This window comes from Dermochelys coriacea, chromosome 16 (genome assembly GCF_009764565.3).
Source record: "Dermochelys coriacea isolate rDerCor1 chromosome 16, rDerCor1.pri.v4, whole genome shotgun sequence".
Classification (NCBI taxonomy): domain Eukaryota; kingdom Metazoa; phylum Chordata; order Testudines; family Dermochelyidae; genus Dermochelys; species Dermochelys coriacea.
The window spans coordinates 22719634-22736758 of record NC_050083.1 but is presented as its reverse complement, the minus strand read 5'-3'; the positions used below and the strand labels follow the sequence as shown (position 1 = coordinate 22736758).

The 17125-nt window shown below is 37.7% G+C and overlaps 1 protein-coding gene across 13 annotated transcripts in view; it reads left to right on the top strand.

Annotated features, from left to right (window-relative positions):
* Positions 1-17125, top strand: part of DENND1A (DENN domain containing 1A) — a 379559-nt gene that overhangs the window by 318759 nt on the left and 43675 nt on the right. For all 13 annotated transcript variants that reach the window (XM_038374765.2, XM_043498901.1, XM_038374762.2 and 10 more), the window contains 3 exons: positions 1498-1569; positions 2732-2788; positions 9304-9435. In XM_038374765.2, coding sequence (XP_038230693.1) covers positions 1498-1569; positions 2732-2788; positions 9304-9435 — 261 coding nt within the window. The remainder of the gene's footprint in view (positions 1-1497; positions 1570-2731; positions 2789-9303; positions 9436-17125) is intronic.

Genomic DNA, 17125 nt, shown 5'->3' with positions numbered 1-17125 from the left:
CCTAAGCCACAGTGAAAAGCTGTTCACAAAGCTGAACAATGTGAAGTACTGAATAGGGGATAGCATTGTTTATTGTAGTCTAATATAGGCTGCAAATGAGTTTATCTGCGTCTGCTTAGACTAATGCTCTATTTAATTGATATAAATTAAATATACTATATAAATATTTATAAATAACTTGTCACTTTGTGAATAATAAATGATGATTTTAGATTAATAATTATGATATGACTTTAAAGAGTCCCTCCCACCATAAGTGATGCATTAAAATTATCCATAGTTAAGGCTGTGTATGATTGGAAAATAATGATTTAGGGAGAGCTCACCTTTTTAAATATATTACCCCATTTTTCTCTAGCCCTGATTATGAGTAGAATTCTCTAATGCACAAACAGCTAGGCTGAAAATGATATTGATCTTTGTTCATTAAATACATTTAAAATACCAATAATGCTTTAAAAAATTTCACACTTGTTTACAAATATGTAGGATGCAAAACGATGAAAGGAGAAAAGAATATTGGTATGAATGAATATAAAATTGAAGTGGTTATGTTCAGTAGTTTACAATTTTTTTTGTTAAAGTAAGATAAATGCTGTGTAATAACATCATAAATATGATGATACATTGAAGCAAAATTTGGCATACTTCTGAAAAAATAATTCTATGTTAGGATAAACTATCATGGAATTATATGGGATTTTATTCCATGGATTTTACCCATCTGCTCTTCACACAAGATTTATTTATCAAATAACACACTATGCAGTCAATGGTGTTCAGAAGATAAACAAAACATTAACTAGCCTAATAGATTATTCTGTCTGACATATCACAGCCTTATATGCCTTTTAGTGTGCCCTCTACACACAGTTCAGCTTTTCTGGAATTATGCTTAGATTGTAGTTGGATTTCATGTTGTCTCAATTCTTCCCTTATCCCAGTTTTTAGATATTAAGAAAGGCAGCATATCTGAGATATACAGAATCTGTAAGAAAGAAAACAAGGGCATGAAAAGGAAAGTGCACTGCAGAGAGTAGGGTTTTTTCAGTTAACATACAGTATTTCCTGTTGAGCTGGTAGGATATTTTTAGTATTAAACATGTTTATGACTTGAATGCAATATGCAGGATACCCTTGGGGGTGATAAGAATTGTTATGGACACTGTTTAGTGAGAGCATCTCCGAAGAAGCCTCGATGCGGTAAAGGGAGTGATTTTTATTATGAGAAACTGAAACCTTTATATTGCAAAGTTCTGTCCTAAAACATGATTTTAAATGGATCAGATTTGCCCTGGAAAAAGTAGTATCTAATCCTTGGTGAGAGAGTGGAACTATGCAACCATAAATAAAAATAAATTACCATTTAGGCATATTGCTCTGATATCTAACACAATTGACACTTTCTGTTATTTTCTATTTAAAATAATAGCTCTGGACTGACATTTGGCTTTAACAGCCTCAATGAAAATGATTCCATTGTTACTGTAATTACAGAAAGGAAGTGGAGCCATTATAAATACAGTAAAGACCAAGGCTAACCCGGCCATGAAGACTGTCTATAAATTTGTAAGTACTGAGTATTGACTTATGACCCAGACAACTGATTCTAACTATGATGCTGTTTTAAATGAATCCGTAGCTTAAAGATTTTTCTGTATACTAATGACATTATTTGAACAAGATAAATGCATATTAACAATAAAGTGCTAGAGACTAGGCCATTAAGCATGTATCCGGAAATGTTTTTAATTTCTATTCTTCTCTTAAAATATTTTCTCTTTAACTGAAATACCAGTTTGAAACATTTTATACTAATTATACTGTAAAAGAAAATGAGTTTGACAGGTGATTTATCTTCAAAGTGCAGAAGTTGCTTTCCTATTTTGTAAATAGCACTGTTTCCATGGAACGGTCCCTATATCCTGTACTAAACCCCTCTCCTATCTCATCATTACACTGTTGGAAATCCATTGTCACCCCTGGGCCTCTGTGAGCAGCTACATGGAAATGAGGGAATCCTCTCATTTGGCCAGTTGTTCCAGTTTTTGTAAATGTCTATTATTTTTCCCCAGAGATTTTTCATACCTGCTTATTTTGAGCCAAGCTTCTTGGGTTGTTTTCTAAATGAAAATCGTTCAGTGCTTGGTTAACATACAGCTAATAACTGTTATTGTAACATGGTTTATAACTGATCATTTCACTGCAGAGGGCTAAAATATATGGAAGCAAGTCAGGATCTCTTCAGTACTGAATTCTATGAAATATGACAAAAAGCAGTGAGATGTCTATTCAAACTATCCCTTATTGCCTGCCTCCAGCCTGACAAAGGTCCTGAGATTTATGTCCTGCCCTAGTAAAATGTAACTGGTATTCAGAGCACTGCAGTGAGGAATCTTACTGCTGTGCTATTACTAGTAATTGTCACCATGCAGCAGAGATAATAATTAGAGAGAGGAAAAATCATGGAGGAGGAACTGGGGGGTTGTGGGGGAACAAAAATCCCTGCTATCAAAACAGAGAAAACAAAATCTTTGCAGTATCATTAAAGGTTTTGTAACCTCTTAGGTTTGTATTTGTTTTTATAGCCATTATGTTTTCAACTTGATGATCCAATTTTTCCTTCCCATTTTCAATAATCAGAGAAGGTGAGTCTTGATGGACTTAAATCGAGCACAGTCGCTGCTGGAAATAGAAAGGGATTTTTAACTTACATTAATTTTTCATGCAGGCAAAAGATCATGCAAAAATGGGAATAAAAGAGGTGAAAAACCGCTTGAAGCAAAAGGTACTTGAAGTTCTTATTCAAAATGTATAAGCGCTATGTATGAAATACTTAGCCACAAAAAGCATTATGTGATCAATAGAAAGCTGTTTGATACAGTGTTGTTAGCACACTTCAAAATGCATTACCAGCTGTCCTGGATTTTTCACACTGTTATAAATATTCACAGACAAAAAACTATCTTCAAATACATTAAGGCTCTGACTTAAACCCACGAAAGCCAGAAAATTGAGTGTTCCATTTATCGCGGTCCCTCGCCTGCCCGTTGTGCCAAGACGTGGGAGGGGGCTTTGCATAAACTGGCTGATCATGCCTACAGTAATGACAGTGAACTTTGCTCCAAATGGCAAATTGCCATTATATTCCTCTGGTAACTTTTCAGGGGAAATAACCCAAGGTTTCTCATTGGACACATGGTTATCGCATGTCATCAGTGTGAAGTTTAGGCACAGTGTTGTAGAACTAGGGTTGAAGTAATTTTTAAATCTGAATTTCTTGCAGTTTTAAGTTTGCCAGCACTTTTGATGACATTTTATTGTCTCTGAATTTCATTCTTTTTTGTGTTTAAACAGTAAAATTCACGGAATGCTAAGTTGTGTCTGAGCAGTGTAGTATCCAATATTAATTGCTACTTTTGATGCTGTTGGGGTAGTCATATGAATACATACTATATGGATGATTCTGCCTTTAGGTTTCTTCTAGTTATTCTATTTAGTCTATAGATCAGAGCCATTACAGTCAATTGGGAGTACAAGGTAGCCAATTTAGTAACTGCAAAGATCTCACTCAGAATGTTTTTCTGATTTACTGCACCTTACACAACTGCTGATTTTTAAAATCAATATTTCAGTAATTTAATTTGTTGTTCTCAAAATATCCAAAACAATGTTAAGGCTGTGTCAAATGGATATATCTATTTTAAATATTAATGGAAAAGTTCCTTCTCTGCCTAAACTTGTCAACTTATCAGTACTGAGGGGTTTTCACCACCAGGTAGTAATAATCAACTCATGAAATAAGGTCTGTGTAATGCAAGGACCAGCGGACCATTAGCTACAGTGTTGGGCACATTGGTGGAGATTTGGTTCAGTTGATTTAAAATAACCTCATATTTACTTGTTACCTCATTTCAGGTGACTGATCGTAGAATTTGATCACAGAAAGAAAACTGGAGGCAATTTTTCTGCATGCAACATTTTCCTATGCGATAGTTAACTCCATGTGTTTTAGTTTCTGAACATAATCTAATAACTAATGAAATGTGTTTCCCCATCCCCAACACATGCATCTGTAGAGAAAACAGCACTAAGTAAAATCACTGAATTTTACTATACCATTTTTTATTGCTGGTATTATATTATGCTCTGTGACATTTATATACAAAAGATCAGACACTTTCCAATTAATGAGATATCTGTTATTCATTAATTTATTTAGCTTTATTCTTGTTCCCTCCCTCCCTAGTACTCCAGATACCTTCGTTCATTTTAAAAAACACAAACACTATTTAAAATTGACAGGTTTCAGAGTAGCAGCCGTATTAGTCTGTATTCGCAAAAAGAAAAGGAGTACTTGTGGCATCTTAGAGACTAACAGATTTATTTGAGCATAAGCTTTCGTGAGCTACAGCTCACTCAAATACATTTGTTAGTCTCTAAGGTGCCACAAGTAGTCCTTTTCTTTTTATTTAAAATTGAGTGGTTCTAAAATCTTCCCCCAAAACGCTCGCACTCAACTCTCCTCCATTCAACCTGTTAGATCCCATTTGGACTAAAAATGCATTTTTCTTGCTATTTAGCATTTCTGCAAATAAGATTAACAATGCAATCTTATACTTCAAAAGAATCATCATAAAATATTCATGTAAATACTCAAGACTTAGAATTTCTACCTCTCTCCCTTTCAGATCACTCTGATCTTTTTCGCTTTTTCCCACCCCTTATTGTTTTCAAGCACAACATCAGGCGATAATGTTAGAATGAGGTGTTGTTGTGTTTTAGGTGACACAAATGGTGAAACCTATTTCACTAACCATCGTACTTTTTTTTAACGGAAAGGTGTCTGCATTGCTCAATTGTTAACATATCCATTAGTGCACCCTTATCAATTTTCACTTGCTTTTACCAATTTCTAGAGAGTTTCATCTTTTTCATGTGCTTGCTAATGACAGAGTTATTTTGTAACTGAAATTCTGGCATCATTAAATACATATGTAATTTTGCTGATCTTGAGTGTTACTCTACCATTTTCTGCAGTAATTTAAAACTATTCTTAATTTGACTTGACAGCCTACTGCAACTTAAAATATAATTTTCTAGTATGAGTGTGAAAAGCGTGCAGGCTACTGGTAAGGAAAAGTCAAATCTAAACATCCCTTTTTCAGTTTTTACTGCCAAATAGGAGCGGTTTCTATACAATGATAGAATTTAAAAATGCAGTAGAGCTGGAGGTCTGCTTCCTACAACTCTGCATAGCAATGATGACCTCTTAAATATAATCAAGAGCCCATTTTGCCCTTGGTCTGCTCCAGTTTTGGGTTTGAATTGCAAATGGGAAATGTGGGAATGACCTATTGAGAGGTCATTGTGCTGTGTGTAAGGTCCTTCTTTAATATGATCGTGGAGATTGAATGGGGCTCTATTCCCATCCCTTGTTCATTTGTGGTACAGTATTTCAAAGCAACAGAAATAGTTTTCAGAGGATCCTTATGACTGATAGCAAATAATTGTTAACAGGGGGAGGGATAGCTCAGTGGTTTGAGTATTAGCTTGCTAAATCCAGGGTTGTGAGTTTAATCCTTGAGGGGGCCATTTAGGGATTTGGGGCAAACATTGGGGATTGGTCCTGCTTTGAGCAGGGGGTTGGACTAGATGATCTCCTGAGGTCCCTTCCAACCCTGATATTCTATGTTACTGTATGGTAGCTTTATTTTATACCTGCTATAGTTGTTGTTGTTGTTTTTTTTTAAAGTAAAGGCAAATTTTTCTTTTCCTAAATGGAGCAAGGTGGTCAAGTCATTCTGTTACTTGGCCTCCTTTGAAGCCTAACTGTACAGAATTAGGAAGAAGGAGGAATGTGAGTGGTACCACCCTCAACTTTCAGTAAGAAGAATGACAGGTTTCCGAGTAGCAGCCATGTTAGTCTGTATTTGCAAAAAGAAAAGGAGTACTTGTGGCACCTTAGAGACCAACAAATTTATTTGAGCGTAAACTTTTGTGAGCTACAGCTCACTTCATCATGCATCCGATGAAGTGAGCTGTAGCTCACAAAAGCTTATGCTCAAATAAATTTGTTAGTCTCTAAGGTGCAACTAGTAAGAAGAATGTAACTTACTGAAAGCATCTCACTGTAGGTGAGACTAGACAATCTATAGCTTTAAATAAATGATGAGGCATTTCACAATAATAATTAATTCAACATTATTTTATTTACTAGATCTGTTTGTGCCCTCTAGTTAAAGGTCTGTTATCCAGGCTATTGCAAATGCCACTTTTAGGGTTATATAAAATAACCTAAAGAATCCCTCTGGACTATGCTTTTACTGTTTGCTGTATGATTTATAATACATAGATTTTCTAGTCTATTAAATAAATAAGTAGTTAGAAAAATATGAAGGCATTCTGCTGATTAAATAGCAATTATTCAATAGAGTGGCTACATTTTACACATCTGTAAATGTTGCATAGCCATACATGTAATCTTTAAAAAAAATTAATGTATTGATCTACACTCTGTCACCTGACAATGGGGTAGCAAATTCATACCTCAGTTTAGCAAAGACTTTTCCTCCAGGCACAGATGTTAGGGTGTATCTGTATATGAAACATTACATGCAGATATATATTGAATGAATGTTGTCAGTCTTTTCTGCAGAAATCAATAGAATATTTTTTCTCAGTCAGTGTTTTACTTTGTGTGACATTTTAATATTGTGCTATGATCATGTGCTAATTTCTTTCTGACAGGGTGTGTGTGGTGTGGTTCAGTATTTTTACTTTGGATGGTTTCTTGTTTTAAATACTCTATGTAGCGTAAGTTTAAGTCCTGCCTGGACTTTTGGCATGTTTCATGGACAGCAATAGGATTGCAAAGTGAAGTATGGGAACAAGAGGCTGAGGAGGTTTTAACTTTCCTTAAGAAACTTGTTTGTTAGCAATTAGCTCCTTTGACGGTGTTCCAGATTTGAAGTCTTACATGATTTGAAAATTCTTTGTCAATGCTGGTACTGAAGACAAGAGATTGCTTTAAAGGCAACTCAGCTTGCCCTGGGTACCGTATCTGAGACTACAAGAACAATCAGGAGTCCGGTGTTATGCCCAAATAAATCTGTTAGTCTTTAAGGTGCCACTGGACATCTTGTTGTTTTTGTGGTTACAGACTAACACGGCTACCCCCGATACTTGGTACCCGAGACTGATTTTGTTGCTTCTGACTTGTGAGAGTGTTTAACATCCCAACTTGTAGTACACCTTTCTGTGCTTCCTTTTCGACTAAGGGAGGGTTGTATCTCCTACTACCTATCAGTTGCACCCATGTTTAAAGGCTGTTTGTGAATTGAGGCTGCTGCACCTAGACTGACATGACAGGAGTTTAACCTAGTTCATTCAATGGTTTCTGAGTACAATAATGCCAGACACCTTAATATTCAGTCATTTGTACCGTGAGCTCAGAGTCTAGTTCCGTTCATGAAGAATCAGCTTTCTGTGACTGTTTGGCACAGATGTGCTTTCAGTCATGAAGGCACAAACGTTTTTCAGCCAAGTACGTTCTATTCCTGATGACTGAGGCAGTGTTGTTGACTTGTCTGCCTCTCTGGGCACCTTTACAGATACTGAGGTCTTAAGTCACTTGTTCACTGATAATTGGTCTGTGAATCAAGACATGATGAATTCCTCTTCAATGAAATCTGTAACAGATCCCTTGCCCATGTCCTCAAACAGAAATATGTTAAACTTAAAGGCAAAAATGGTGGCTAGTGTATTCTCTAGCACTGGAGAGAATACTTAATGAACACTTGCTTCTCCCTACATGCAGTGCCATCAGCTGAGAAGTGTAGCATACCCATAAGGGGGAAAAGACTTCAGGGATTTGCAATAGTCTCACAGCTTTTATTGTGATTCACTCAGCAGTCAGGAGTCTTCCTTGAAGCTGCTTTTCCTTTGCTTTGTTTTCAGTTTGCATTTTGCTTTCATGAGCATCTTATGTTTCAAAATAATATATACTATTGTTGTGTTATGGGGCTCCAAAACTGACAAGGTCCCCTCTTGCTGGCTTCGGTGAGTTGAAGTTCTGTATCCTTTGTAGAAAGCTATCTTTCTCATAATAGTGTTTGTTGCAGGCCCTTGTTACTAATATGCTGGACCACCAGCTGGATCTAAAAAGGTCTATCAGTTTCTATGTGGAGCAGACAAAGCCCCTTCGAAAGTCCATCCAGTTTTTTGTTTCACTTGACCCAAACACATTAGGTCAGTCTGTGTCCAAAAGAACCATTTCTAATTGGCTTTCAGCTTACATGTCTCATTATTATACTTTAGTGATACTGAAACTTGAGAGAGCATGTCAAAGGTCACTCCATCAAAGCAATATCTATGTCAGCAGCCAACCTCAGGTCAGTCTTGCAAAGCTACAGTGTGTGCAGGTTTCCCTCTATATTTACCAAGCATTTTTTCCTTGACATTGTTGCAAAGAGATTTAAGGTTTAGGCTCACTATGTTGCAGACTATTTCTCAACTGATTGTACCAGCTCTTTCCATCTTCTTGATTCTCTGTAAGATGTCTGCATGCCTTTCTTTTCCAAGTCCATTCTTTATGTTTTATATTCCTATGTTATACACACCACACACACACACTCACCAAACTTTGTAACCTAGGTTGCTTGTTCATTTTGCTTAAGATCAGGACTTAGGTCAAAAAGAAACTGATGTTAGGCTGCAAGTTGTGACATGTATACTCTTCAAGGCATCGTCAACACTGGCCACACATGGGCCAGCTTAACTAACTAAGCTGTGAATTTGTTCCCTTAATACCACTACACCTGAGCTTGTATTTCCATAGATAAATGTTCTGTTATACAGAATTCTATGTAAGTACATAAAATGATATTAAAGGTACAACTTAAATGTACAAAATGCAAGAAAGCTCAGTTTCTAAGGTTGCATTCAGACCTTTCCTCATGGTGTTGTCTTTATTCTCACAGTGCAAGAATTAGAGCTATGTTAGCCCTTACCTTTCAAATTTCTGGCTTTTGTCTGTATAAGTCAGACACATTTTATTTAATATAGTGGTATTTAATGTTTGTGTTTGCAGCTTTGGTATTTTATGGGATTTCTGCACATAGACTGTGATTAACAAAATACAATGAAATGTTCTATGCTAATTGTTTTATTTTCTCTGCTTTTGATTTTTGATCCTAACATCAAAATGCTTAGTCAGCTTTATCCTCTAGTACCTCCTTTCTGCCTGTTACCCTTAATCAGGAATGTTTCTGGCCATGTAATTCACCTTTTCCTACCATACAGGACATTGCTGAGAATGGATGCTCTGCAACACCAGAAGAATCCCTACCAAGGACAGCTTCTTCTCCACTGGGTGAAAAGAAGGACCCTAAACTCAGAGAAGATAGAAGACCAATCACAGTACACTTTGGGCAGGTAGGTGATGTTAGATTTGTTTATATTGTATTTGTTATAGATAGGCAAAAATATTTAATTGAAAGATTGTTCGTTTAAAGATCACTTTAGCCTTTTCATTAATTTTTACAGATTAGTTGCATCATTCTGGGTTTATTTTCCATTTCACCTCCACGTTTGGGAGGCTCTTATCATGTTTAGTGGTTTCTTTTGTGTATAAGGTATTTTTCTGAGGCAAATTATATTTTCGATCTATTTGCAAAAGTATGTACCATTTATTTACAGCAGTGTAATAATATACTATTCTGCCTGTTCCATTAGTGTGCATCATGCTACATCCCTTTAGTACAACAGGGTACGTTATCTAAGATGTCTTCAGTTATCTAAGCAGATCACTAGTGTTAGCACAGAACATCTAATTATTATTATCACTTCAGCAGACTTCAAAATTTAAAAGCAATGAATTCCAGTGGAAAAAATCAATTAATAATTCTTTAATAGTGCTCTATATTTCAATATTGACAGTTGAGCTCCAAATACGAGCTATCCTCATTATGTTTCTGACAATGTGTCTACAAAAATAGCTGGTTTTATACTAACTCATCATGTAGAAAATGTTATATCAAATCATTAAAATCGGAATGGAAAAACACGTAGTATTCACAATCCGCTTTCCAGCATAGCTTACATTAACAGATTTTATTTGTAAAAGATATTTTTGTCATTGTATTCAATGTCCTCTGTTATTCCTGATCTTTTTACCTTTTTTTATCTATGAGGCTCATTAGAGCACAGAAGTGACTATCTGGTTTCTTAAAGGACAAATTTGGAATTAATATGGTTAAAAAACAGTGCATTATCAGAAAATGGAAGTTTTAAAATGACAGGCAAGCCATATTTTAGGTAAATGATAGTAATAGTAGTAAAGCATATGCCTAGCAAGTTAATATAACTAGATTTCTTACTGTTTAGATATTAAATCATGTCTATATATGCATAAGAAGCAATAATTCATTACAGCATCTTATTTTCAGTTTTCCTTTTGATCTTCCTTTTCCTTATTTTAGAATTTGATTGCATGTTTTTAGAACTTTGGCTGCTGTGCTAAATGCAGGTTGTTGGAAGTTTTCTCAAACAGATTGCGCCCCAATTAAATTTTTTAAGTGATGGTTTATTTTTTATTTATTTTCTGCTCTAGTACAGTTGAGGGGATTTGGGGCTAATGAAGAAATGCAGCCACCTTAATCCACCAGGAAAACATTGCTTTTCTTTAAAAACCTTCTGAAATCCAGGCAAACCCTACATTTTTGTTTTGGAATCCTGAACCCTCCCCGCCCCCACCAACTCTTTTACATTTGCATGGTGGTGGATCATCCCAACACTTTTGTGGATTACTAACGTACATAATCAAGTGGAAAGTGCTTACCCAAAATCATGTGGTGGGCAGAGGTATGATCACTTTCAAATTTTTTAAAGATCACTTTCTCTCTGTCAAAAGAAACACACATCATCTTTAGTGAACCACTGGCAAAGGTGAAAGGCTCATTTGCTAAATGCTTATTACTGTCATTACATTACAAATGTCAGTTTCCAAAAAATTGTGTAACTTGATAGTTCTAGAGCTATCTTGCTTACAGTCTTTGTCCTTCCACAGATCCTCCTTGTGATCATAGTGCCACACAATATAGACAATTAAACAATACTTCCAGACAAGTGGGTGAAAGGTGTACAGGTTTAGGAAATAAAAATTAAGGCTTTGAAAAAAATCAACTTTTACAATTTAAATGGTACATGAGCTCTAACTAGCAATTAAACGGGGAGATTTTAGTGTCACTTTTAACTCCTTGTAAAATAAGTGAGGGGGGAAAATCGATTAAAAAGGCATGAAAACTGCTGAAATAAGCATTGTTTGTGCATTCGCAGGCCTTATACACTGGGGAGGATGAAAGAAGGTTTTTTCTTATTGTCACTTGCTTTCCATGTCTGCTAGTATTATGCTAGTGTATGTGGTAAAGGCAGAATTTTTTAAAATGCATGCATGCGGATTAGGGTCAAGCCCTGTGTATCAGTAATGCAGTTGGCTCACCCATACCACTGCAGCGCCAGAGCCTACCAACAGCAGCGATATGCCTTAATTGAGACATGCTGTCAAAGTGACAAACACATTTGCATACAGTCTATTTATTTTCGTTGGAAAGGTCTGCAGTCTGCTGTTGGTTGAACATTCTTAATCAGCTTGCTGTAAGTGAACCGGCAGCTAGCTGTCCTATGTTGGTGCTTCTCTTCATTACATGACAGATTAGTTAAAGGGGGATGGGCTAGGAAGCCAGCAGCAACCTTTAATTTTAACTCATTATATCTCATCCTATTTTAAGTTAGTTTCTAGCATTTCTCTTATTGTTTTGTGTCCATACTAGCAATTGTTAAATTGCAAAAACTGTAAGTAAAACATCTTAAGGAGGCTAAATATTAAATACTCAATTGTTCAGTACTGTTAAGAATTTATCCAGTATTATTATCTAGCATCTTAACTATTAGATTTTGCAGCATAGAGATTTTTAAGATGTCTCATCTTGCTTTGCAATTATTTATCAGGCATCCCCTTACGGGGGTGTTTAATTTGGGTAGATAATTCGGTTAAATTGTTGACTTCTGTTCCTATAACTGCCCAGAGATTGAGAGAAGCTCTCCTTGGTGCTCATATGAATGACAAAATTATGTAATGGGTCATTACAGGATGGGTCAATCACAACCCCTTTCCTCTCCTTTTATCTTCTATAGCTTTTCTTCTCTGCTTAGGACTGTGGCTGTGAGCCTAGCCCTAGAGTCACTCAGGTAGAAGACACTACCATCATGCACTAGGAACCCAGACAAGCTGTCCAACAAATAGTAGTGGCAATGGCTGCAAAATTACCGAGTGTTTAGCCAGTGGAGAGAAGGGGGAATAATTTTAAAAAACCATTTGAGGGATCCAGGACGCTGGATCTTCACCTCATTTCTTTAGATAACTAAGGCTGCCTGTCTGATGCACCACTGCAAAATACTTCCTCTACCAACCGCTTGCTGACCTTGATGTTGATAGGGATCCCTTCCTTTCCCGTGCTTTAAAGCTTTAGACTAGACTGCATCACACATTTATGTCCACCCTTGCCACCCAGCCACATTGCTCGCCATGGCTATTAATGATGTGGGCCTCAAAATGCCTGTACTGCACCTAACATAGACTTTGGAACAGGGCTGATGAGAGCAGCTGTAGCAAATGGCATACAGGACTGGTTTGCTGACCTAGAAGTCGTAGCTTTTCTTTCCATTCTCTCTCCAGGTAGATGGTACAGGTTTATCCTTTGCCCTTATGGAGAATAAATACAATACTACAAGGCAAATAGTCATATAAATTCTTGGATTGTTCCTTGTGATTTACATAGTCAGTTCAAATTTGAAGTCTGTAATAAGTGGTGTTCCATTTGTCACCGTAGCCTGTTCTCCACATCTCTTTTATACACACGGCTGTATTGGATGTTTGGCAAGACACAGAACTGGAAGCAGTTGGACCCATTATGATACAGGTTGTGATTATTGGTTAGAATGTCTGGGAAGAACTTTAACAAAATCTCAATTTTCTTCTCCCACATTTGAAGCACTCATGCCTGCAAAAATACTGTTTCTCTCTGAGTAGATCATAGATCTAATCTTTTTATGCTCAAAACAGAGAATAAAGGTGAGTATCTGACTCTGAACATTCCTATAGCATTTTTCAGATTCTGAATTTTTTGTTAGTGATGCTTGAGTTGTATTATTTTGCTGGAAGTTTCACCTTCCATCACTAGCCTGTTGTTGATGTGGGAGCTGTGGTGATGAGAGCACCATATAGAGCCTAATGTTAAACAGCTCCAGGGCTCTGCCACTTCACGATTTTCATAATTGATTGATCAGCAGATAAATTAAAGTCTGGATTTCAACTCTGATAGATTTCAGAAGTGATGTTATGTGAGGAGCTTTTAATTTCTCCCCACCATACACGCACACCAATTTATAAAACGTTATGCTACCGGGAAAAATTGAGTTACAACAATAACTCCAGTCACGCTAGGAAAAAAGCTCACTCTTATTCTTGGTACAAGACTGAACTTGGGGAGGGGAGAGATCTGTGCTAAAATCTTGAAATTTATTCTTTTTCTGTTTGCACAGAAGTAGCCATTTCTACATCCCATGCAAATATTTGGAAAGGTGCCATATTTACAGATCAATATTACTGCCAAAAGACTGGGGAGAGGGAATTATCTTTTGATGTTGTGGTTGAAGAAGCAGAAAACCTGGTAAATGCAGTCTGACTTTAATGATCTTACATGTGTATGGATCTTGAAATGAACTAAGGAATAGATTTCGTTCACACTTGATGGCCCCTATATTCAGACTTTGCTTTCCTTTAATTTGTGCAATATGAACATAAGTGCAAGAAAAACAAAGTTTGACTATACTGGGACCACATTCACAGCAGTTAGTAGCATGCTGTGAAAGGAAAATCTCTCCTCCCACTTTACAAACTAACTTTATAGAACAACCTGATCCAACAGCAATCCTCCTTCAAAATATGGATTGGGAAAGTGAGCCCCAGAATTATAGGGACAGCTGCTTCCTTACCCTCTCCAGCCACCTCTCCTCAAGTCCCTGAAATGAGATCCATGAGTAGTGTTAATTCTTCTTCCTTAAACCATATCCATAATGCAGTTATGAACCACTTGGCCTCAGGAATGGGGCCTGGGGAAGAGATTAGATCAAAGAACTTGTTATATGGGTTACTGTGTTTCTCTCATAACAAAGTTGTTCAAATAGTTCATCTTCCTCTTTCCTTTTCAGTTTGTTTTAAGTTTGTCTGTTGATTGGACATTGATTTGCAAGGATAATGTGATAGTATCAATCTGCCTGTTTTTGCGCATACATCATCCCTGGCACATAGTTACCTGAGTGCTTCCTGAGTTCCTCACAACACCACTGAGGGAGGTTAAAAAATTATTATCCTCATTTTATAAGTGGGGAACAGTGGCCGAGAAGGGCAAAGTGACTTGCTCCAAGGCCACATGGAAATCAGTGGCCACACCGGGAACTGAACAAACATCTTCTGAGTCCCATAGTGGTGCCTTCACCTCAAGACCATCCTCCTTCCTTGGTATGTCATTTGGATTCTTAGAACATGTTAACCTTTAATAGCCCAATCTCGAAAGTTGAATTTATCACGTCATGGCCACAAAACATTTAGAAAAACAAACTTAAGTTCACTAAGTGACAAAGATGCCAAAGCATGAGATCCAATAAATTTAAAAATGGGAGGAAAACTGACAGCTGAGAGAAAAGTGAGATTCAGGACACACTTACAAGGATCGAGATGAAAAAATCAGGTGATTCTGATTATGGATTTAGTGTTTCCTGAATGTGTTTGACTGTCATCTATTTAGTGACTATTAGTCTATTTTCAGAGAAAAGGGAACAAGGAAAACTATCATAGCCAATGACCGAGGAACTCAACATATATCCAGCATCATAAATATTTCTCACATACTTATTCAGTCAACACTGGATTTGCTTTTATTCAATCAGCTTGGTTGAAGAAAGGCCTGGAATGGTCATGCCCTGGCTCACCCACAAAACTTCCTTAGCCTCCCAAAGCGTCCCTCTGCCACTTCTCTTCCTACCCCTGCGGGTCCTGGGGAGCTTAGTATACGCAGCTGTCATACCACCAGGAGGTGGCTGTTCCTTTGATGAGTGCAGCTTCTTCAAACCCTGTTTATTATGTGCATGTCTAATAGATACCTCATCATAGTATTTAGGTACCATTCATGTAATTAAGAAATGTACCATAACATCCAATGGAGATGATGTTTTCCATCCTCCTGCTGCCAAGTGGATTGATGTCACTTGTTTGTTTCCTAGCCATGCTGTAGTTGTTTTTGGAAAGCTTCCACAACAGTTGAGTCTTGCCTTGTGCCCTGAAGGTTTCAAGACTCATGCTTATCCTAATCTCGCCAGTGGTAGTTCACTCTGCTGTCTAGATCCTTACACTGAAATCCTTCAGATCCTATCTTCTGCAGATTTCACCCAAACAGGCACAATGTCCCTGCTCACTGTGAATGTTTGGGTGGGACACCCACACCCCATCTGAAGTAACTAAGGCTTTGAGCATATCAAAGATTAGAACTAGGACTTGCAGCATCTCAGGAAATGGAAGTGGAGCCAGTGCAGAGTAGCAGTGCAATGTGTTCTCACTGAACTGTTGTCACCTAATAAAAGGGCCGCTACATATTTGACCAGCTGAAAACCTCTGCGTGACCTTCACGATCAGTCTCAGGTAGAGTGTGAATCTCATGGGTGGACGGGTTATTCCAGTTTAATAAGATTCATTTAAAAGGGTCTGGAAGAAACACCTAACATCTCTCTGAATTATGATGAGCTTTTATTGACCAACAAACTTTCATAATTATTTCAAATGTATTTAACTTTGCACTATGTAGAGTTATCACCCAGGCAGAGGAGGCTATGGAGCCATCTTAGAGGTACTTTTCTCTGTGGCTAAGTACTGCTGAGCCACCATGCTATGGGTGTGCCTGCTATTGCTGTGATAGATGTTCTGAGGGATAATCCCTTCTGGTGTCTCCAGCAGCACAGCCAGGAGGATGGATGCTGTATGCTTTAAATATCTTTAATTTGTTCTGAATACTTAGAAGTCTTTAGTTGCTTAATGAGTGTGTATATAAATTGCAATGCTGGATGTGTGATGAGGGCAGGAGGTTGTTTGGTAAATCTTACTGGGTGGGCTTGAAGCTATTGGCACATGAAGTTGAGCACATGCCTCCTTCACTCTCTCAGCCTAGGTAACTCTCATCAGCCATGATCTCTCCTAGTCCAACAGATCCATTTGTTTAATAGGTAATTGTCATTACCTATTAAACAAATGGATGCCACAAGTACTCCTTTTCTTTTTGTCATGATTCAGTATCTCCTCTGCAACTGTGTTGGTTTATATAGACCCATCAACTGCACAGCACTGGACAGTAGGTGAAGTGTGCCAAATCTAATAGCCCAAGTTGATGGGCTAACACAGTCAAATAAAAGACCCACCAGCAGCAGATTTTAGTCCTTTCCTGAAGGATGGAGTTATTGTCCAAAACTTAACTGTCACACTCAAACCTGATAAGCCAGGCTTCTTCTTGATAACGCTTCTGCCCCTGCCCACACAGCACATCTTCAGCCAGATCTTCCACCTAGCTGCTTTGAAGACCCCCCTCCTCCGGTCCTTTCCCAGGGTCTCCTGCAGGAGTCTCCCTGCCGTTCCACCGTGACTGAGCTGGTTGCCTGCTTCTTATATGAGGGCAGCTGACCTGCAGGACAAGCACTTGATCCCAGGTTTCAAACCCAGCATCTGGGAGGTAGCTTAACTAGGCACAAGCGGGACTGATTCCAGCTCCTTTAAAGGGCCAGCCCACCCTGTGACAAAGTTCCTAACCTGCAGAACTTACACCATTAACAGCACCGCAGGGTACAGTATAGTGCAAAACAAACCCAGGCTGATGTGGCTGATCAGATTAAACCATTGGCTGTTGGGGAAATGTTCAGCCCCTTCTCCCTTTGTGCATCATTCCACAAGAAGTGAATTATACTGGCAGTTCTAATCACTTCTATAATTGTTTGTAGTCAGTGTGAATGTGTTCAAGGTTCT